Source organism: Juglans regia, chromosome 6 (genome assembly GCF_001411555.2).
Source record: "Juglans regia cultivar Chandler chromosome 6, Walnut 2.0, whole genome shotgun sequence".
Classification (NCBI taxonomy): domain Eukaryota; kingdom Viridiplantae; phylum Streptophyta; class Magnoliopsida; order Fagales; family Juglandaceae; genus Juglans; species Juglans regia.
The window spans coordinates 4,989,757-5,012,996 of record NC_049906.1 but is presented as its reverse complement, the minus strand read 5'-3'; the positions used below and the strand labels follow the sequence as shown (position 1 = coordinate 5,012,996).

The following is a 23,240-nucleotide window of genomic DNA, read 5'->3' as shown; positions in this document are numbered from 1 at the left end:
ATATAAATTTAAGGAATTATTAAGAGTAATACTACATATAATTGTGGAATGCACAAACGCCGTGCAGTCGTTTAAAAAAAAAAAGAGTTTATTATTAAAAAATTAATTTATTTTTATATGAATCTCATATTTATTTACTTTTTTCAAAACGACTGCATGACATTTACATACTCACGACTGCAAGTATCATTTCTCAATTATTAGTTATATATACATGTCTATCATTTAGTTCGATAAAATGATCGTTTCTAAGCACAAAATGATGGAAGGAATCGACCAAAAAGCAAGTATTCTTTAGAACTTTAGGATGTAATAAAATCCCAATAAAATGATTAGGATTATTATTAAAATAATTATATATGCATAAACATTTTTACTTATTTTAAAATAAAGATATTAATGTAAATTGACGTTCGTTTTATAAATTATTTTATAAAAATACCTCTAATATAAAATTAAAGAATTGTAAAAACAATTGTGCATCTATCATTATTTTCTTTATTTTATTATTATGATTATAATAACATTAATAAATATGATATTTTCTTGAAAGGTAACAATTAATGTTAGATTATTCTTTTAATATCATTGTTTTTTGAGAATCAGATTTATAATATTTATTCTAGAAGTGTTTTGAAAGTTTAATTTAGCACAAACCAACTTTGATTAATGATTTAATTAAATAAGAGAAATTCTATTTACAATTTTGAATAAGAGATTCCTTGTTCAGTCTTATTAATAAATGAGAATAAAAGAAAAAAATATTATTATAATTTTAAAATTTTTTTGTATGGACTTTTTATGAGCAATCCCTATCTGGGATATGTATATTAACTCATTAAATAAAATGAAAGAAAAAATAGAAAAGAAAAAGAGAAAAGGGGAAATAACTAATAGGAGAAGAAAAAAGAAAGAAATTAAAGAGAGAGGGAGAAGTTGAATGCATGGAAATTAAACAAACGCGTCGTTGTCGTGTCTGGGGGCCACAAGGGTAATATAGTATTTGAACAAAAACTGTCGGTCTCGCTAACTGTGGTTAATGTTTTAACCAGACACCCGGGTCGCAGAATTACGTGCCCGACGCTCGTGAGCATTCTGTCAGAGCGTCGGTGACTCGGAGCGACCCGTGTGAGTTAATCACGAGTTAGTTTTTAAAATTGGAGATAGAGAGGAGGGAGACTGGTATATAAAATGCCATGGAGGCCTAAGCCGAAGCCAAATGCCCTCTGCAAATTGAGAGAGAGAGAGAGAGAGAGAGAGAGATGGGTGATTCGAGCGACTCTGTATCAGTGGATATGGAGGGGATCTCTTTCGGCGGAAGGGTAACCTGCATTCTTCTCTTATCTTTGCATCTACTATTTAATGTGCGCAATGATATGTTTGGTTGCTTAGAAATGTAGTACACGGAAAAAACTAAAAGACCAGTCTCTCCTCCCAACTAAGCATGCTGCAAACATCTGACCAACTTGATGTTCTTTTGAACAAGTTTTAGTTTGGCATTGAATAACAGAGTAATAATTTATTCATTTTGGTTTCTTTTGCCATGATTGTTATATTCTCTCTTTCTCTATAGTCGGTTAATTCATTGTGTTTTCAAGGAAAAATCCGATGATATGCTTGGAAAAATTGTCAGCATTAAAGTTGCTCTTCTGGTTGTTGACTGCAAATGTTGCTGTTAGGATTTAGTATTAGAGTATTAGATTGGTTTCATTTGTTGTATTTTAAATTGAGTTAAGCTTTACTGTAGTGCCAACAAAACTGGACCTTGCTCTGTCTTTGATTCTAAGGTTGGGAATTCACAAATAGGATGGCTGGAATGGATTTGGGTCTTGAGGAGTTTATTTGCCTATTTAATTTGCTCGGTTCTGAATATGACTGAAACTGTTATGCGCCTATTGAAATATGTCTTGCAGGAGCACCGTATAGAAACTTCTCTTGGTTCTGTGTCTGTTGCTGTGTATGGAGACCCGGACAAGCCAGCTCTTGTCACTTATCCAGATTTAGGTCTAAATCGTGAGTAAATTTAACTTCATTTTTTACAAAGTGTTTTCCGTTCATGTGGATTCGAATTTTAGACCGTCGTGTATGCGGGATGTCCAACACTGCATCTTCCTCACCAAGCCCGTTAATTTATGGTATATCGATAGATATACTTATTAATTTCCAATGCTTTTATGTTGATTTTTGGTATATATAGTTTTTTTTTTTTTTTTTTTAGTATGGAGAACATGATCAAATTGTCCAAAATTTTGGGAAACGAGTGACATAAGAATGAATTGCTGGAAACTTGCATCGTCCATAATTTTTTGTAAATGATAGACAGCCAAATTATTTCAGCTTTAAGTTGCGTAGTTCTGTGGACTTGGGACAATGAATGTCTTGTAAGAAATATGTTTGCTTTCCCTCAACTCTCATCAAAATACATGTGTTCTTCATGCATGGCCATAGTTTAAATTTGAATCCACACCGTGCATGTTTTAGGGTACGAAAAATGAAAATATGCATCATATGTTTCTTTTTTTTATCAGTAAAACAAGGATTTTATTGATAACATGTTTCTTGATTTGTTACATCAAGAAATTAAAGAAGTCAGATGATACTATAAACCTGTTTCACCATGCTACCAAGCTCTAACTTATCTTTTGGCTGTATGTGATTGATCAGATGTGTCCTGCTTTCAAGGATTATTCTTTTGTCCAGAAGCATGTTCCTTGCTGCTCCACAATTTTTGCATATATCATATTAGTCCTCCAGGGCATGAGGTTTGTAACTTACTATTTGACATATTTTGGTAATGTTTGATTTTCATATCTGCATTGCATTACTATGTTATTTATTAAATGCAATAATTAACATAATTTGTTTCTTCAAGAGCTGTTGCAGTTGGGAGCTGCTGAAATCAGCCCCGAAAAGCCTTTGCTTTCCGCTGATGATTTAGCAGATCAGATTGTCGAGGTTCTCGATTTCTTTGGGTAATTTTGTTTCACTTGATTCGTATCTGTTCTCTTTTTAAGCATTGGCTAATCATGAACTCTCCCTAGGGTTCTCATTTGCTTCCTATAGTTTCAGTTGGTATGACTATCCTAGTTTATGTTGGTGGCTAGTAATGCTTATGTAGTTGTCTGAAAAGATGTGATATGACATTTCAAATGTTATGAAAAAAGATCTCATTTATGTTGTTTTATTCTTTCATCATGATCTGTATATAATTAAGGGAAGTGACTGATCTCTCTCTCTCTCTCTCTCTCTCTCTCTCGCCCAGACTTGGTGCTGTGATGTGTATGGGGGTTACAGCAGGAGCTTATGTCCTGACCCTATTTGCTGTAAGTTGTCTCCCATGGCACAGCACACGTGTTTTGTTTGCGACTTTTAGGTTCTGTTTTGGACACTTGAAAGTTAAATGACCGAACTATCACTCTTGATGACAGATGAAATACAGACAACGTGTTCTTGGATTGATACTCATCTCTCCTCTATGCAAAGCCCCCTCTTGGACGGAATGGTTGTATAATAAGGTTCTTTTTCTGAAACTTTTTGCTAATTATTTGGGTTGGAGAATCTTATTCTTATATGAGATTTAATATAATCTATAGGTGATGTCAAACTTGCTCTATTTTTATGGCATGTGTGGTGTGGTGACTGAGCTATTGCTTAAGAGGTACTTCAGCAAGGTATGCCTGTGCTTAAGTTTCCTCCATTGATCTTCATGTTTTGATACTTTGTTCGGTAGATAACTGGATTTTAAATAATGGTGGCAGGAAGTTCATGGCAGTGCTCAAATATCAGAGTCAGATATAGTTCAGACATGTAGAAGAGTCAGTCCTCCAACTTTACCCATATTTCCTTCCTTTTTTCTTTTAATAATCTATTTATTAATTGAAAGATGAGTGATAATTGTGGTAAAAGGCTGAGCACTTTGTCTGACTTCCATGACATTATGTTTCCTTCAACAGTCTTTGGAGGAGAGGCAGAGTTCAAATGTTTGGCGGTTTCTGGAAGCAATCAATGGGTAAATCCTGTTTTTAAGATGGTTTTGGTTTACTTTCCATAGTAAGGGTAAAATCCTTGGAATTTAGTACATAGGGCATGAATGTCTAATTTGAAATCCTTCTATGGTTGAGTGCAATCCTAGGGTGCATCCTCACATTAGGGGTGAAAACCAACCCTTTCGGTTCGGTTTTTGGGCAAAACTGACGCCGACCGAAAGTTAATTTGCGGGGGAGAAAACCGGCTGAAACTGATTGACGGGGAGGAGAAACACCGGCCGAAACCGTTGCTTCATTTCTCTGTTGGTTTCAGAGAGAGAGAGAGAGAGGGCTGGTAAGAACGCGAGGAAGAAGACGAAGCTATTTTGAAACGACGCCGTTTGGTTTAAACGAAACGGCGTCTTTCTACTTAATTTTTTTTAAATCGTTATGAATTAAACAACGCCCGTCGTATAAGTTGTGTTTAAAACACAACTAAGGATTAAAACGACACCGTTCCACTTAAACTTAAGTAGAACGGTGTCGTTTTAAGTACAAAATATATATAAAAAAAATAGTTTATTTAGTCGGCCGGTTTAGCGGCTTGAATATGGTTCAAACCGACGCCGAACTGGCCGATATCGGTTTTCTCTATTTGCTGTCGCACGCCGACCGGTTCTCCACCGGTTTCGGCCGGTTCTAAGCTCCAGCGGCCGGTCTGAGTCGGTCTAGGTCGGTTTTTCAGTTTTTGTACAGCCCTACCTCACATTGTTTTATGGAAGAGGATAGGACCGTGCATCCTCAAATATTAATATGCAGACTTTATCACCCGTATAAGATATCTTAAATTCTTTATATATCATAACTGATCAGTGTGAGGATTTGCCATCCTCTAGAAAATGTGCTGTTGATTATGTGTGCATTGACTGTTTACCACTTTATAGATGATTGTCTTCCATGGTGTGGGTTACCTTGCCCTTGTGTTTTTATAATTGAAGTCCCACATTGAAAAAACGTGATTCACACACATGCTAATGCCTAGAGATTTGGAGTAACTTTATTTTTTATGTCTAGCAGGAGACCTGACATTACAGAGGGATTGAGAAAACTACAATGCCGTTCTCTAATTTTTGTTGGGGATAACTCTCCATTTCACTCAGAGGCTCTCCACATGACTTCCAATCTAGATAGGCGATACAGTGCATTAGTTGAGGTATGCAACAGCTCTATCCCATCCTATTTTATGTTCATATATGGCTATCGTGAGAATGAGCTTTTATTTACTGGGGGGGTGTGGGGAACAAACATACAGGTTCAGACATGTGGGTCGATGGTAACAGAGGAGCAGCCTCATGCCATGTTGATACCATTGGAGTACTTCCTTATGGGATACGGCTTGTATAGACCATCTCAATCAAGTGTCAGCCCAAGGAGCCCCTTGAGTCCGTCTTGCATTGCTCCGGAGCTTCTTTCACCTGAAAGTATGGGCCTGAAGTTGAAACCTATAAAAACACGAATTTCTCTGCAAGTATGAAATTAGAAAGATCAAAAGGAGTGGAAGAAATAATTTTTTGTAGTCTATTATATCATAGGGGTTTGCATTTTCTCTTTTTGTTATTTGGGGTTGATAAGTGAGAGGGTAACCATGTTGTTGTATAGATAGAGGTCAAGAAAAGGAAAGATGTACTGTGGAGGGGTGGGGATAGAAAGGAAGCATATATTTTCATTCTTTTAGCCATCACTGTTATAAGTTGAGGTGGGCTGAGCTATAAGCTAAGCTGTCTGTAAATCCTCAAATAATTCTTCATCAACGAGACAAACGAATGATAATAATCACAATAATAAGCCTTGGATATGGTGGCTATGCTTTTCTGATGTTTTAAATGTGTCTTATTATTCGTTGATTTCTCAATGACTCTATTCTTTTGTTGGTAGTGGAGGAATTCTTTTTAGATAACATGCTGAGTTGCTAGACTGTACTTTTTATGGGAATTTAGGTTGGCTGATAAGTAAGTGGAAGAATTAGTGGGTTTACACTTGTATTCTATGTCTGCCTCTTTTCTCTACGTAGTTGGTAAAAAGCTTTCTGTAGGTACATGCTTAAACAATGATTAGGACCCTTTTTTGGCAATTAAGTTCGAAAGCAATGATGAGTGGACTTTTAAGGTGTTGTTTCAGCTTTTATCGACCATAGTCACATCACGTGGGTCCAAGAAGCTACTTAAGTCGTGATATTGATAATGATAAGATTAAAGAGATATTTGGATTCGAAGATGAGCTGAGATGAGTTGAGATGGATTGTGAATAGTAATGAGATGAATTGTGAATAGTAGTGAGATTTGTGAGTTAAAGTTGCTGAATAGTAATGAATAGTAATGAGATGAGCTGAGATGATTTGCGAATCTAAACGTCTCCTAAGAAGTGTATGATCATACGTTGTTTAGAAATAAAAAGTTTTTATTCTTTATAATGTTACAATGAGACTTTAGTTGTAAAATAATTCTTCTTATTAATTATTATTTACTACTTCACATTTTATATCCTATAAAAAATATTCTCACGTTATAAAAAACGTCCTTATATTTTATAAAAAAGTTATAGGTATGAATAGGGTTGCAAACGGTCCGGTCCGGTCCCGCAATGGATTGTATATTTTCGTTCCATCTTTTTTTTGAACTGGACCGGACCGATAGCGGTCGGTCCAGTCCAGTCGGTCCGGCTTTTTTTTTTAAATAATTAATAAAAAAATTTATTTAAAATACTAAATTAAATTAAGTAACTTATTAATGTGGATTATGTAATAAACTCAATAAAAAAATATTTTATATGGTCAATAATAATAAATTAGATAAAAATTATATTATTAATTTATATAATTACTATATAATTAACTAATTGATATTATATATTTATTAATTCATAGAATATTAACAAGTGTTAATAGCATATTTAAAATTTTATATTATTAATAGTGATAGGTTAGATGAAGATATATATAAAATATTGTTAATTTATAGAATATTAACAAGTATTAATAATATATTTAAAAATTTATATTGTAATTGTACAATTATTATATATAATTTTTTTTTATTTTTTATTTTTCATTCGGTCCGGTCTAGTTTGAAAAAATCGTGGATCGGACCGGACCGGTCTAAGTCTCGGTCAGGACCGAAACGGTCAGTCCGTTCGGTCCGACCGGACCGTTTATCACCCCTAGGTATGAAGTATAAGAGTGAATAGTGATTGATAAGTAAAATTCTTCTTGATTGTATTATTATCTATTCCTTTTGGAGTATAGCCTATATGATATCCTCATTCTATTAAGGCATTACAAATAGTATCAAAACTTATTCAAACGATATGTGATAAGGGTACGTGACGTATGAGATTTCACATTGTTTAAAAATGAGAAGTTATTACTATTTATAATATTTCAATGAAGTTCTAATTATATCATTAATTAGTTGTTTTAAAGTATAGGTTTCGTCGATTGGGAAGTCGTAACATAGGTATTATTTTTAGGCCTTCTATTTCAGTTTCTGTTAAAGAAGACGTAGGATGATAGCCATTGTTATAGCCAGAAAGATACAGGAAAAATTATTGATGTTCGTATTGAGCCAACAATCAGAATTCTTTACAACTACTAGGGAACTGGGAGGGTACTATTGCTAGAGGCTTCATGGGCAGGGATTGAACTCGTGAGGAACTTGCACTCAACTGCAAGTACCATTCGATCAGTAGTACTGCTTCTCACATTGTATTTCTCTTCAATGAAAAATGGGTTTATTAAATCGAGCAATATAGTCTCAAGGTCCTCCCCATCATTCCACTCATGGACTTTTGCCTTGATGAGGCTTCGGTTGGTGCAAGTTATCTCCCAGATTGGGTAATTCTTCCTTGGCATCAGAAAATCTCCTTCTTCAAGCTTCAAACCAGCGCAAAAATCTGCAGTTCCATCTCCAAGATAGATGATATTTTTCTTTCCCTCAGCTGGAAGAGAAGCTCGGATCCTTTCCATCACTAAACCCTGTTGGAAGATGCATTATTATCAGCCAAAAAGCTTTGAGAAACTTGGGTTGTAATAGCAAATATAAAGGAACGTATCTTGGCATTGCAGCAATAATTCTACTTACATTCGTAAAGTGCATAAATGTCGCGTAATTATTTTGAAAAAGAGTAAGATTTACTATTAAAAAAGTAATTTTTTTCATGTAGTCTCATGTTTTATTTATTTTTTTCAAAACGATTATAAAACGAATGCATAATTTACAGTTGTAAATATTTTTCTCAAAAGAGTAAATATAGATCTGGGACAATTTATATCACCTTGCACAAGTTGGGAGGACAACTACTGCAGCCATGAGAATGAGAACTGAAATCATGGTATGGTAAGATTCTAAGCCAGCCTTCCTCATCAATAAAACTTGGGTTCGTGTTGATTTCTGTGAAACATTCAATCAAACCATGATGTTTCAAAATCGTGTCGATGAAAAAGGCATTTGCGTCACTGAGTATTCTCAAATCACACCTGCAAATCGTACACAAAATCCTTAACAGAACTCGGAATTCGTAACTACTACAGCATATATAACACGTATTACTAATACATCAAATTCTCCTCATGTGTGTATATGTTTGAAATTTGAGTTGAGGAAAGTACGTACGTACCCAGAAGCATGGGCTGATTTAATTGCAGAGATAATCCTGGGGTTCAGTGGAGCATGTTTCAAACACTCTGCAATGTCCTTTATCGTTTTTCCCCGTGAGTGAAGCTCCATCATCATCCTATCCTGAAAATATAGTAATTTTTACAGAGACTATAAACATGGCGAATTTGCAGGGAGAAAAAAAGTTGAAGGAAACGAAGAATATATATATATATATATATATAATAAATAATGCATGGAATAAACACAAACCATGAGCGAATTCCAAGGCAAGGTAGGGAGGAACTGGGTAAACAACTCGGAGATACCCAACTCATCCACAACCCAGTTATCGCTATCGCAGTCGAGAATCGTCTTGTCGAAGTCGAAAACCACCACCACTCCTGCCATTGCTACAACCACCACTTATTCCTTACGTACCCTTTTTCAGAGAAAGACTTGGGAATGAAGCTTTTATACGTAAAAGCAATTTGGTTACAGCTTAGCAAGCACCATGGAGGTGGTCATATATATATATAAATATATATAAAGAGCTTTGTTACACAACTTTCACTACATTCTATATTTTACACTTTTTTAAATTTTTAATATTTTTTTAAATTTTTTTTTGAGTTTATTCTTTTTAAATTATTTCAAATTTTTTATTCATTATTTATATAATAAATATTTAATAAAAAAAAATAAAAAATAAAAATAATGTAGAATGTAAAAGTTGTGTGAATAGTAAGAAGTTGAGTAGATTTTTAGATATATAAATATATATTTATAGAAGCACTGGTGAAGACGATCCTGGTGTCCTAGTAGGACTCGAGCTCCTGGCATGGTGAAAGAAGAAAGTACATTTATATGGGACAAAGTAGTACTTGATGCGTGTCCAGTCACTCCTCCATTAATATGTGACAGTTGTACTTGATGAGACGATTCTGGTGTTGGATATACCGTTCGAAAGATTTGGAGTTCGTTTGATTGCATTTTGTGTTTTTATGACTATTGTATTGTCTTGACTTCTTATATAAAGATTGATTTAGGAGGTCAAATCAATTCAAAATTTAATTCTAATAAATTTAATTTTTTTTATATTTATAAATTTTAATTTATTATTTAAATTATATTATAATTTTGATATAAAAAAATAGTTTTAAACCAAAATTTTTTTTTTTAACATAATGGCAGGGGGCGGGGCGGATGAGAGTTTTTCCCTCTATGTGTTTTATCTAATTCCTTCTTATTATTATAATTTTATTAAATTTTTATATAAATATAATAAATAATTTAATTTTTTTAAATTTTAAATAATAATAATATTAAAAAATAATATTTTATTTTTATTTAAAATTATTTCATCTCATTTTTAAATCTAAACAAACCCTTAGGTGTTATATATAAGCCGAGAAAAATTCCAAAGTCTGAAAAAAATTTATAAAACATTTATTATATTCATGTGTCAGATATTGATCCGATAAGATTTATAAAATTTTAAATTTTAAAATAAATATTGTAAATGAAAGAATAAATATATATAGCACCACTCATGTGAAATTATTTATACTCTAGACAGCAGGTCTCGGGCATGGCTTTGACAAATGTAAGAAAAATATATATAATATATACATAAAACTAACTTTTTCGTGATGAATCTTTTTTTTTTTTTTTTTTTCCGAATGGATGCTTGAAATTTACACATTCTTAAATTATATTTAATATTACTATATATGTTAAGTCTGTGAAAAATGCTCATTAACGTGATCTAATTTATATTATATTTAATTTAATTTCTTATAAATTAAAAGTCATGCAACTGCAATTGTGATTACATTAACGTTTATTATCCATTACTAGTTGTTGGGATCCCCAGATGTACGTGACATCCAATAAAACGCGATTGCATATAATCAAAGGGTGGCTGTAGAGCCACGAGTTCTTGCTAGTATATTTTAGATTTTTTTTAGATTATTATATATATATTTTAATACTTTTAAATATTTTTTAAAAAATAACAAAAATTACATCATTATAAAAATACTTTCTTAATTACTAGGCAAAAAAATTAAAAAAAAAAATTCCACAGGAGGTCCCAGCTCCTACAGGAAGAGCAGCATTTTCTATAATCAAAAGATTCAACACATCAACTTAAAACATAAAAATGATAAAAAAAAAGTGTTATATTAATTAAAAACAAATAAATACAAAACAAAAACAAAAGAAAAAAGGAAATAGAAAAAAAAATCACTTAGGACTAAAAAAGGAGTATAGACCTCTCTCCTCATCCTCATGGGAGCAATTGGAGAACCACGGCCTACGAATCATCTCATTGCATGTTTGATTCGAAAAAATCTACGTAATTTTTAACTATTCACACAACTTTCATACCATATTTTTTTTTTAATTTTTATTATGTTTTTCTTTTATCTAATATTTAATATACGAATAGAAGAATCAAATTAATTTTAAAAAAAAATTAAAAAAATGTAATACATTAAGATTGTGTAGCATTGCTCGTTTGATTCAGCTAGCCCTCACAAGGTGGTTTTCCGTGGTGTCCTCCCTTCCCCGGCCCCTCCCCCTCTATCCGGCGGACCTAAACCACTTCATTTAAAAACTTTGTATACCGCATAGTACTTGAATCTCTTTGAATACTTTCTATACCAAATATCCTCAATACAAACCAAAGAGGAACCTTTAACATTGTGAAATTCGAGAATGGGAGGATTTTGAGTAAGCAATGCTTAATGAAGCACATGCACACTCCAGAATGACGGTTTTTAGTTTTTAAGATATCTGCTTCACCTTGACTTGGTATTCTGTAGTCAAGTAATAATGTTTTCAGAAAAACGATTTTCCAGTTTCTGATCTGCAAATTGCAGCAGCTGAGGTTCAAGAGTCTCGAACCACAATTTTCCCTTTTTCAATGTCTTTTTGTTCAACTTTTCCCAGTCAGGAAAGAATTATATTCAATTCACAGAGAGAGAGAGAGAGAGAGAGAGAGAGAGAGAGAGAGAGGAAAGAAAGTGAGGAAAGAAAGTGAGAGAAAAGATTTCCAACAAATAGAGCCTATGGAGTTTGATGAAGCACACTTGGAACCAGCAACTAATGGAAGACAAGAACTCTAAACTCAATGGAAGGAAATCTTACATTCTGCAGAAAACATGCAAAACAATTCCACGTATAGTACACAGAATTCTGATTCGCCCAAGGCATTCATGCTGGGAAGCATGTGATTAAGAGAAGTGTAATCATTAAAGCCCCCAACACTTCAATAGAGCATATGTACAGGATCTAGATGCGGTTTGTTTCTTACAGAATGACAAAGAAACTGTCCTCGAAATTTTCTATGTACCTTTTCTTCCTTCAGCTTCATGTGGAATTAAATCTATGGTTGTTGATGCTTACGTGGTTTCTATGATTGGCTTGGGTTCCTTCCTCATCTCGTTGTAACTTTCTTCTGTTCATCTCAGCGTACATTTCTTCAATCATTGGTTTCCACAGCCGAACTCGAGCATTGATGAACCAATTGGATACCTGATCATATAATATAAAAATACAGTTCTGAAGAAATAGTCTACAAAAGAAGCAAAACTTCTGGTCTCAAAGGAAGAGAGTGAGGGTGCGCGACTTGGTTAAAGAGTTCTTATACTTGCTCTTTCCATCTTGTTCTGATTTCCAAAAAAGCAGTTTTGATTGATTTTTCATAAGAGGAGGAGGAATACAAAAAACATTGCACTTGTCATTATTAAAATTTCCAAATATTCTATATCCTTCAATGATCAATGCACTATAATGGAGGCAGGAAGTACCTGGCTTCTAGTCAATCCACTTTTTACTGCAAGTAAATGCTTCTCTGCATCTTTAGGATACCTGAAATTAATCAAACGTGTAAGAGCTCCTTGTATATCAATCCATGTACTAATGTGAAATTCACCAAATATATCTCTCTGATAATTGAACAATAATCTATTAACCTTGGGAGCACAAATGTCAAAATGTTATGCACTAAGAGAGCTTACGGATGAAGAAAGTTTTGAAACATCCATGCCCTTAAAACTGAGACAGATCTTTCTGGCAAGCCTCGTTGGGGTCTCCATAACTGATGATCTTTACTTTTTAGCTGCTGTAGAGCCCATTGCTTTTGGATGAAAGAAGTTTCAAAAGATCTTTTCTTCTCTTTCTTGCATGTGCTGTTAAAATGTGCTCCCATTGCAAGGATATAGTTGCTAATCCTTTCTCTCAGGTTTTTATACAAGAAAGACACTGTTTGCAGAGCAAAACGAGCATGTATCTGAGGGTCCAACTCGGTAGCAGCATGAAATGCAGATATAACAGTATGGATCTCATCTACGCATTGGTTGTATTGGTCATCGACCTGAATCTCCACAAAAGTATAGCTATTCAAGACTTATAAGTGCAAAAATATGGCCTAAAACAAAAACTTTACCATTGAAGTTTTAATATTGAAATTTTTAACATTGAAATGGGTAATTGAAGACACATGGTCAACCATTATTGAAATTTCTATTTTGTTCCACTACTGTAAGTTACAAGGTCCCTAACCATGAATGCCAATATGCATGACAAAATCAGAGCACTAATCTATTTCAACCAGGAAAATAATTAATATCAAGACCCAATTAGGTACATGTTGAACTAACTAGTGGAATAAACCAAACCGACATACCACTTGTAGCAGAGTCAGCAGTTGGGTTTTCTTAGCTTCAACGGTCCGTCTTTGCAATGTGAACTCCATTTGAAGCTCCAATCCACCATCCACATCAGGAACTGTGGAAGACATCCATCTTTCAGCAGGGAAACTTGAAGTGAACGGTATATTTGAACCAGCCTCATTCCAAGCAGTTGGATAACTCATATGGTCTAGATTTTCTAGTGAATAGTTTGCAATTTGAGCAAGTATCTCCTGGATTGCATGAAGATATCTTGATCCTAGTATTACTTGAGAGAACTCAGGTGATCTGTGAGAGCCAAAACTTACAGAAAGCTCCTTACTGTTGCAAGTCTGTTCAGAACTTAATGTTGTTTCATTCAAGCAATGGCGAGTCACACCAGACATACCCATTTCAGAGCACTGATCCGGGATGTTAATCTCATTGAGAACAGAAGGCTCAGATGTAGCAAGAGTTAACGAGAGCTCATTATTAAAATTGGAGGAACTGCAAGGAGCATTTGCCATCACATTTCCACTATGTGATGACATCCATCCATCTGGAATGATACTTGCTGTAGATGAATATGGCTGAGGCTCTGCTCTTACTGGGGATTTCCCAACAAGCTCTAGTGGAGTGGGGTACTTGGTATCCCACTTCGTGTTCGCATTACCAAGTACATCTTCATATCCACAGCTCAAAGATGTTGCAAAAGAAGCATTAGAACAGCCATTTGAAGCATAAGTTCCTAAAACATCCAAAGGACAGATTGAAGGGGCCAAAATTGCTAAATTGTTCAGATTTTCTTGAAGACCAAATTTTGCAGCCAGGAATGTAGCATGTGAAGCAGCAGCAATAGCTGCTCCTCCAGCTGCTTGGTCTTGAAACTGAGTGTTACCAGTGAGACGTGAATTGCAAAGCGATGCATCTCTCGCTGCATTTCTTCCTAGCAATGTAACCAATGCATTAGAATCAACAACCCGCTCAACATTTGGAGTATGAAGATTAGTATGGAGACCATTCATTGGTTCTCCTTGCAATCCAGAAAGCACTGGAAATCCAGTCATTATGTGGTTTTGGTTGTTAAGGTCAAATGAGTTGTATTGCATGAGTGTGTTTGACGTTGTCCTTGGTAGAAATCCATCTATGACAACAGGACTTCGGCTTCCCATATCTGTTGGCACTATACACAAATTATTCTCCATCATATGGGACACCAAAAATTACTAGGCATCATGCATTGATGGTCTAAGGGCTGCGTAACTGGATTCTTGTGCTTCAAATGTATGTTAGGCCAGCTTTATTTCAAGAACGGCATCCTGACTCCTGGAAAATCCTGTTCCTAAAACTTCAGGGGAGATCAGAACATTCTAATCCTGATTATCTTCACGCTTTCAATTGTTGTCTGTCAAGTAACATTAACCTGGACCAACCTAAAAAAGAAAATAAGTTAAAATCCATTGTAGCGCACACACCATTACAATATTGAGAAAACGAGGGAGGAAATCACTTCGAACCGCAATCTGAAGCCCTAATTTGTATGAAATTGCAACTTTCTTTTTTCCCTTCATCTTCTTAGCAAACAAACAAGACATAATACAATATCAATATTCAGAGAGGCAACATGTAAGTTAATTGGAGTTATCAAATATTCAAGGCATAACTAACCATAAAAGGTAAAGATTCTGTTCGACAATAATCATTCAACACCTGCGGAGGTGGAACAGATATTGATTAAGAACTAAAAGAAGATGCATACACGAAGGAACTATATATGAATATCCATAAACAATGGGAACAAAGTGAGCTGGAAGCTCATTACAATTCAATTTGCTTAGAATATCTCTTTGAGCTCTCTACATCTTTGAACACACTGAAATTTAAACGATGGGTACAACAGGAGATAGAAGCCTAGAAGCAATACCAAGTCAGACCTAAACCATGTTACTCTTAACACAACAAAGTAGTACCAAAACAAGCAGTAGAATGAACCTCAAAACCTGCATCAGTATACTAAGTTTTAGAAAACTTTCAAAGTCAAAATTATAGCAGTTAGCACCATTCTGAGTACATTGCATAGAAGGTGGAAGCATACGCCATTAAGCAAAAGGGAACATGTAAGAACAACCAACCTCCCATTCATATGCAGAGGAACTATCACGCTCAGCAAAACACTCACGAAGACTGCAGATTGCTCCACCAAACCTTCCAGAAAGCAAAAGACTAGTGTCAAGAATTTTCATGCAGGTTCATAGGATCTCCCCAAATTATACCTCCGAAATCAAACAGTTTGGCACTGCATAGGTTTGCTTTTGGAACCCACACAAGCTACTGCAGCGCAAAGTTCACAAGTAATCGAGCTTTCTCTTTTTCCACAAAAGAGTATGAATCAGAAGTCAGAAAGCAGTGGTTTTAGAAAAAATCCTTCGTTTCTTTTTTTATCAAAAAAAGAGGTGAAAAAGCTAAGAAGATCACGGACGTTGTCCAAGCTCAAACCCCAACAAATTAAAGAGCCAATACAAAAAGTGGGTAAATTTCTTTACATGAAGGGGAAAAAAGTGGGTATTCCTTCAAGAACCCAAAACCCGAGAACCTGAAATTTAGAGTCTCAGCGACTCACTCAGACCCCATCAAGACCCACAATCTTTCCCTCTTTCTTTTTCTGTCCACAAAATTTAAAGCTCAAAACAAAAATGGCCAATGGGTCTGGAAAATAAAGGTTATCGATACTCAGAACCCATCAAGCGCGAGACTTAAAAGAGTGCCAAAATGACAAAAAAGGCTTCTTCAGAGAGCTAGGTAGGTGGAGATGAATAAAATTGGATCCATTCATTCTTTCTTTGAGAGAGAGAGAGAGGAGACTCAGAAGCGTCACGCGAGTAAAAACAAGGGTATAGGGAGAGAGGGGGAAACACATTACTCCTTGGTGCAGTGCCACTCATTTCTGCTGCAGTCTTTAGAGGGCCCATCCCTTCCCTGTCTCTGATCTCCTTTGTCCTCCCCACCACCTCTCATTATCTGCTGCTCTGCAATCATCACAATCAAAATATCTGGATGCTCTCTGTTCAAACTTCTGTTCATGCCAGGTCTTCTCAGCCCCATTTTCAGAGAGAAAGTGCTTTGCTTTTCACCTATTTTAAGACGAGAAGCTAATGTGATTAGAAAGAAGAGTAAAATCGGGTAAGCAAGTCTCTCACTTTCTTTTAAGAATCTTACAACCAAGGGTTAAGGCAACGCAACTGTGTAAAGAGGGAAAGAAAACACTGTTTTAGCAGTGTACTTTTTTGTGAGAGAGAGAGAAGAGTCTGAAATGATGATGCAAGCAAACTCACTGGGTGATGGGAAAATCTAGACTATCTAGTGGGATTGGGAAGATCTTTGACAAAATTTATTGTAGCAATTACAATCCCCCATCTACTCCTTTTTGGGTGGCTGGCATCCTTTGAGCTCGGACTCAGACTCTGAGTGATCATAATTGTCTCCCCGACCCTAGTGATTATAATCTCTATAAACCTGTAAAACAGAGGAATCGAATGATGTCTTTTATTCCTGGATCATAGTTATATGCTTAATGTTTTTAAAATGTCTTCGATCTATGGGGATTTTCTGGGATCACTGATGTGATAATTCAATCTTCCCTGCAATTTGGCAGTGATGAGTTTAGCTTAAATGGCCCATAAAAAAAATAATAATAATATTACGTATTGTATAATTATTTTTAAAAAATACAATTTATTATTAAAAAATTATTATTTTTATATAAATCTTGTATATATTCAAGTTTTTATTTTTAAATAATTATACTATGCTTAGTTATAATTAAAAATTTTTTTAAAGTACAATTGGACAATAATTAATGTAGCTGAAATAAATAAACACTGTAGCAGAACAGTGTGATGTGCAATCTGTTTTTTTCCGAAATGACATTTTTTTTAAAATAATGAAGAAAAATAGTTTTCTTCTTGCAAAGTTTAATAACCTCACCTATAACATTAAATTCTGACAAGTGGGTGATGGTCTCTTTGTAACGGATGTGTTAAATAAATTCACTTTGTCTGAATACTCACGAGCAGTAATTGTAATTCTCAAGAAATAATATAGAAATGTAACGTCAAAATTTATGGTAGAAATTATTTAATTTCACTTTATTATTATAATTTTTTTATTTTTTATATAAAATATAATAAATAATTTAATTTTTAAAAATTTTAAAACAATAATAATATTAAAAAATAATATTATAATAATATTTTATTCAACTCATCTAAAATCATCTCATCTTATCTCATCTCATTATCTTAAAAAAAAAAATATTAGTTTTAGGATATATAATTTTAAAAAATCATATTTATAGTTTTAGAATGTATAAATTATATATATATATATTTTTTAAAACTAATAAAAAGTTTACATAATTTTTTTTTTAATAATAAACCACTTTCTAAACTAATGTATCCTAAGTCATATATAGCATTGCTCGCATAGTTTTTTGTTTTTATGATAATTTACCAAATATATATACTCATTTCCCACTTTGGTCTTTAGGATTTCTACCTAAAGTTTAATTTTTAAAAGGCCAATAACTGAAACAAAGATCCACAGCTGTTAGATGCTACTAAGAATATAGAGTGGGGCTACTATGCTGCCCCACTCTTACTGTTGGGCATATCGTATTGTTCAATAATTTTTTTATTTTTATTTTTTTATTATATTTAAATATTTAAAAAATATATATATTGATATACTTAAAATTACTTCCTTAATTATTAAATAAATTTTTTTATTTTTTTGACCAGTGATCAACTAAGACGGTACATTTGAGTGGGCAGAATAATTTTTTCCAAGGATATAACACTTTTTTTGGATGTTAAATGCTTAATCATTCAATGGCTATACCTATAAGCTGTACTTCTAAAGATATGTAGCCCCCCAAAATAAAATTTTCCACAATCCCAAATGATAATTTTAATTCAGTTTTTGTCATCTAAATGTACTCTTTTTGCTACTTTTAAAATGATATGATCTTTTTTTTTTATTAAAGAATATTGTATCATTAAAATAATTTATATAAATATTAGTTTTTAATAATATGATGTCTGATAAAGAACTACAAGCACATGAATAGCATGGTTTCACCTCTAGATGGTGATTAATTGAGCAATTCTCTCTTATGGATATGCCATGAGAAATATAATCCAGATAGAATTTTGTTATACATTAGTCACTATTCACCTCCACACTTCACACTTGAAAGTTTATTTTTTTCATAAACTGTAATATATGAAGTAATAAATAGCGACTGATTAGAAGAGTTATTCGATCCCAATATTATCAATCTTCCTCTCCCAATAAAACTCAAAATAGAAACAATATCCAAATAGTACAATCCTGTGATTATTGATTCCTTTCTGAATAAAGACACAGTCATGTGAACAAGAAATTAAAGAATATGGCAGGAATACTGCATGCCCTAAAAGATTGGAATGAGTACAAAGGAGTACCAACGTTCTGGTATTTTGACCATTTATCTTATCTTATTCTTCACCAAACAGTAATCTGGGTCTAACCTAACCTGATCACGAATTTGGGCCAGTCAGTTGGGTTGTGCAACCTACTACCTAGGCCCATATATACCTAGCAGTATGTTCATTTTAGTTATATTGGAAGTCCAAAGTCCCACTTATTATAAAACTTTTCATGATTAAGAATTTCTTTCCAAATTTAATCATGAAAACATTGCTAGGTTTTATAAACAAGAGTGTAGAAGCAAAGGTTATAAATTAATGTGGTTTAATATATATTAGATTTACCTAACGCTAATATATAACCGTACTACATCAAACAACATTAGTTTATAACTTTTTTAGACTAAGCATTTTTCCAAACCTTATCAGCATAATCTTTTATAACATACCCTTATCTACATATACGTTATACGTATAGGATTTGGATTTTTTAGAGTGTTTGACTGAATTTTAGAGCCTAAAGTGGAAAGGAATAGACACATAAAATGAACCCTACCACAATATAGCTATCGGAGTGAATTTCTCGAGCAACATTAAAATGTGACGAGTCACAGTTTGTGTGTCTATGATCTCTCATTCTAAACCCTAGATTTGAACTCTTGGAAATATATATTGTATAATATATATACACTATAGATATATCTCCCCTCTTATTCTATTTATAGGGGTGAATAGAATAGGAAAACGGTACAATCATGTCACATGTTAAAAAAAAAAAAAAAAAACCTCAAAAACAATAATAAGTGGCTGAGGAGATTGACACATGATTTATGAGAGATGAGGAGGCTTCAAGGTCACATGTCCTCTTAAGGTTACTCACAAGTCACCACAAAAAAAATATATGCAATCTAGCTACTTTGTCCTTACCGTTGAATTAGGGGTTGACATTCAAGCCACACGATAAAATGTTGCATGCACACACAGCTTGCACACCAAGTAATATATAAGCTGCTCACCTACTCATGTCTCTCAATAGTCTTCAAATAATCCGAATTCTCACGTTACAATATTATATGTACATGCATATATATATATATATATATATATAAGCGCACAATAAGGCTATCGATCGATATATTATATTCATTTCCCATGCAATGAGAATTGATCAATGATGATCCTATCAATTAATTTTTTCACTATAAAAAAACTGCTTATTGACGACCTGTTATTTTCAGGAAAATGATTATTTTCAATTAAAATGAGTCTATTTTTATTGTAAATAGTCATTTTTGTTACAAAAAAAAATCACAAATACTGTTTTTCTTGTAGTGGATTTGTTTGGAGTACACGAAAACTCATTAGAAAAAAAGTTCTCTGTGTTATGACTTATTTTTAAGATTAGCTAGCTAGTTTCTACTAAAATATTTAATTAATTATTATGATGGCTTACAAGCAAGTTTAAGGGTCATAATCATATGAAAAGATATCATGAGTGTCATAATGAATGTCTAGTGCTTTTAGTTTAAGCTTGGCCCAAAATCATGGTCACTAATGTAAATTAATAATTAGTTCGGTCAAAGATCTAGAAATATAATGACAGTAGTACTAGCCGCAAAGAAACAGACACAATTGTTTGAGTAGTATACATGATTAAAAACAATGATTGAGGTTTAAAGAATTTTACACATGATCATATGTATGACACCATCATTAAGAATGATCTTAAAGCTTCTCGATCGATCTAATATATATATATATATATATATATATATATATAATACTGCTATTTTAATCTTTCTACACTATATAATACTGTTAATTACGTAACATAATTTAATTTAAAAGATAAATTTTAAAATTTAAATTTTACAAATCAAATCTTACAATTTAAATGATGATGTGGATGATATGCTCTGATATACCGATGAATTATAGTACTAATGAAATTATATATATATATATATATATATATATATGAAATTTAATGGGATATACTCTTCTGGTTTGGTCATTTGTCTATTTCTCAGCATTTTATTGAAGAGCAGCTGAAAATATATCTTAATTAAACAATAGCCTCAGAATTACACAATAAAGACTGGATCAGAACCCAACAAATTAAACCAAATATACAAACCAATCCAAACTGTCTAACCATTAAAAAAAAAAAATCCAACTTGCAAAGTTGAAAGAACCATTGCATATACCAACCACTTGATTAAAATTTCAAAAAAAAGGAAAAAAAAAAAAAGAAAATTCCAACCCTCCCACCGGCCATTATTGTCCCAAGCAACCATGCATGCACATCAATCTTCATTCATGTCCATGCAGTGAAGCCATGGCGACGACGGCGAGCTTCTGAAGGTTTAATTTCACGACTGTGTCCACAAACATCTTCGTATCCTCGCCGGTGTTTCCCTCCGGTATATCTACAACATAAGACTCTAAGACAATGGTGTAAGCCTTCCCTTCCTTCTCAAACTCATTCACCGAAGTGACAGACCGATAATTATTCAGCCTATGCTCACCGCCGACAACCCTAAAGCTCAGTATATGCTTCTCGTCGTCCAAAATCTCCAGCCTCTCGGTGCTCGTGGAGGCCGGGAGCCCCGAAACGACGGTGACCTCTCTTATGCTTCCAACGCTGCCATCACCCTTCATGTTGCAGCTCTTGATGAAATGCTTGTATTTTGTGGGGTTATCGAAGCTCCGGACGAAAGGCCAGACGGCATGAGACGGAGCATCGATTCTCTGTGTTATTAGGGACGTGCATGTGTTGGGCATGGGCTCGAATTTGTGGTAGTTGCAAATGACGGGCTCGAGCTCGAGGTATTCTTCTGGGGTTAGACCTTGAGGAGGAACTTGGTTAGGATCCATGGCCATGGCAGCAGCACAGAAAAACAGCAAATTTAGCATGCAAGAAGAAGAAGAAGAAGAAGAAAGAAGAAGAAGAAGAAGAAGAAGAAGATCTCTTTGCTAGCCGTAAAGGGTAAGGCTTTTGGTGGTGGTGTTGTTCATGGAGTAAAGTAGCGAGCAATCAATGGAACACACGAGGGGGAGTTTATTAAAATTTGCCTTTGCGATCGAGTACTGTCTCTGTCTTTTGGACACACATGAAGCTAGCCCTTCCCAATTTATTTCTTCAACCCACTTGTCAGTAAAGAGTAGTTGTCCTTTTACTTTAAAGGAAAATGTATTTTGCGTCTAAATTAAGAGAATTAAAGAGGTGGGCAATAAAATAACTACATCGGGAAAATGTACTACGCCTGTGATGATCTTTAGCAACTGTTGTGTATAGCTTGCTCTTATCTTTTAGCTAGCAACCTGACATGTTGTCCTTTTACTTTAAAGGAAAATGTATTTTGCGTCTAAATTAAGAGAATTAAAGAGGTGGGCAATAAAATAACTACATCGGGAAAATGTACTACGCCTGTGATGATCTTTAGCAACTGTTGTGTATAGCTTGCTCTTATCTTTTAGCTAGCAACCTGACATGGCCTATATTATTGCTCAAACAGTTGTCTTTGATAATTATCATACGAAAGGCCATTCTCTCACCCTTATCAAGTTGCTTGGTTTTGAGTGATATCAGCCATTATATATATAAGTTCTGACCAAAAGGTCAACCCCATTGATTCATTTGAAACTCAAGTGAATTTGCGGACAAGAACTAGACCAATCTTCCAAATTATTATTCCTTGAAATTAAAGAGTATATATGTCATAGTATCATTGTCCAGCTGTTCAATTAATATATATCAACATCTTGAGTTATGTCTATGTCTAAACATATATAAAGGCTGCTAATATCAACTTGATTTTATGATAATTCTTGTTTATTATATGTTAAATTAACCACGTTATATATTTCATTATAGTTCTATATATGATTTAGAGTATCATTTCCTATTTGATCCATTTGAGTTTTAAATTCGGAGTTGTGATCACGTCGATATATTCATTAAAAATAATCGATTCAATACATTTATTATATACCCAGTGGTGTTATATTTGATTTGAATCATATCATTTCGAATCAATCTATATTAATTGGTTGTTTCCATTACGTTGTTGCTAGCAAATTTAGGTTAATTAGTTATGATCACTTGGTTTAAACTAATTAAATCTCAGCATCGATCTCTTGATCCATAGCATGATTTTAATTAAAAGACTAATTTCGATCAGTTTGAAACGTATTGGAGAAGTACAGATAGATTATGAATATTTTTGAGTCAATTAAAAGTTTCCAAAACCCACACAAACAGGAAATGATCAAGATCATATAATTAATTGCTAGCAATTTCTGATAAGATCATAAGGGATATTGCATGTAGTTGTGAGGATGAAGAACGGGGTAAAGTGCGATTTAAAGGGGAAAAGAGGGCCAAAATCTTTAGATGCATGAAGATAGATCGGTCGCAGTCGTTAAAAAAGGCAATTAATTAAGCTGGAGATTCGTGGATCATGTGAGAAGTCTAACTAACAA

At 33.7% G+C, this 23,240-nt stretch overlaps 4 protein-coding genes across 13 annotated transcripts; 1 reads left to right on the top strand and 3 right to left on the bottom strand.

Moving 5' to 3' along the window:
• The first annotated feature begins 1,214 nt into the window (after positions 1–1,214).
• Positions 1,215–5,844, top strand: LOC109014336 (protein NDL2-like). Its single transcript, XM_035691346.1, has 11 exons — positions 1,215–1,322; positions 1,914–2,013; positions 2,665–2,762; positions 2,884–2,972; positions 3,263–3,323; positions 3,429–3,515; positions 3,594–3,671; positions 3,759–3,815; positions 3,954–4,009; positions 5,043–5,178; positions 5,278–5,844. The coding sequence occupies exons 1-11, from the start codon at positions 1,263–1,265 to the stop codon at positions 5,497–5,499; spliced, it is 1,044 nt and encodes a 347-aa protein (XP_035547239.1). The 5' UTR covers positions 1,215–1,262; the 3' UTR covers positions 5,500–5,844.
• Positions 5,845–7,554: 1,710 nt separating this feature from the next.
• On the bottom strand, positions 7,555–9,032 carry LOC108980983 (inorganic pyrophosphatase 2-like). Its single transcript, XM_035691258.1, has 4 exons — positions 8,888–9,032; positions 8,637–8,758; positions 8,295–8,496; positions 7,555–7,995 (listed from the first exon to the last, which is right to left on the bottom strand). Exons 1-4 carry the CDS (start codon positions 9,023–9,025, stop codon positions 7,612–7,614), a joined length of 846 nt encoding a protein of 281 aa, XP_035547151.1. The 5' UTR covers positions 9,026–9,032; the 3' UTR covers positions 7,555–7,611.
• A 2,710-nt stretch (positions 9,033–11,742) lies between these two features.
• On the bottom strand, positions 11,743–16,860 carry LOC109021085 (homeobox protein ATH1-like). 10 transcript variants are annotated; one of them, XM_035691224.1, is made up of 8 exons: positions 16,211–16,860; positions 15,423–15,495; positions 14,959–15,000; positions 14,808–14,861; positions 13,308–14,723; positions 12,640–13,001; positions 12,430–12,490; positions 11,743–12,154 (listed from the first exon to the last, which is right to left on the bottom strand). In XM_035691224.1, exons 5-8 carry the CDS (start codon positions 14,496–14,498, stop codon positions 11,990–11,992), a joined length of 1,779 nt encoding a protein of 592 aa, XP_035547117.1. In that variant the 5' UTR covers positions 14,499–14,723; positions 14,808–14,861; positions 14,959–15,000; positions 15,423–15,495; positions 16,211–16,860; the 3' UTR covers positions 11,743–11,989. The 10 variants fall into 10 exon arrangements, with proteins under 10 accessions (XP_035547117.1, XP_035547112.1, XP_035547113.1 ...); XM_035691219.1 differs by having other exon boundaries at positions 14,808–14,864; positions 15,423–16,860; XM_035691220.1 differs by having other exon boundaries at positions 14,801–14,861; positions 15,423–16,860.
• Positions 16,861–20,767: 3,907 nt separating this feature from the next.
• LOC109009683 (abscisic acid receptor PYL2) lies at positions 20,768–21,860 on the bottom strand. The gene has a single exon (XM_035691128.1). It carries the CDS (start codon positions 21,669–21,671, stop codon positions 21,069–21,071), a length of 603 nt encoding a protein of 200 aa, XP_035547021.1. The 5' UTR covers positions 21,672–21,860; the 3' UTR covers positions 20,768–21,068.
• Positions 21,861–23,240: the final 1,380 nt, after the last annotated feature.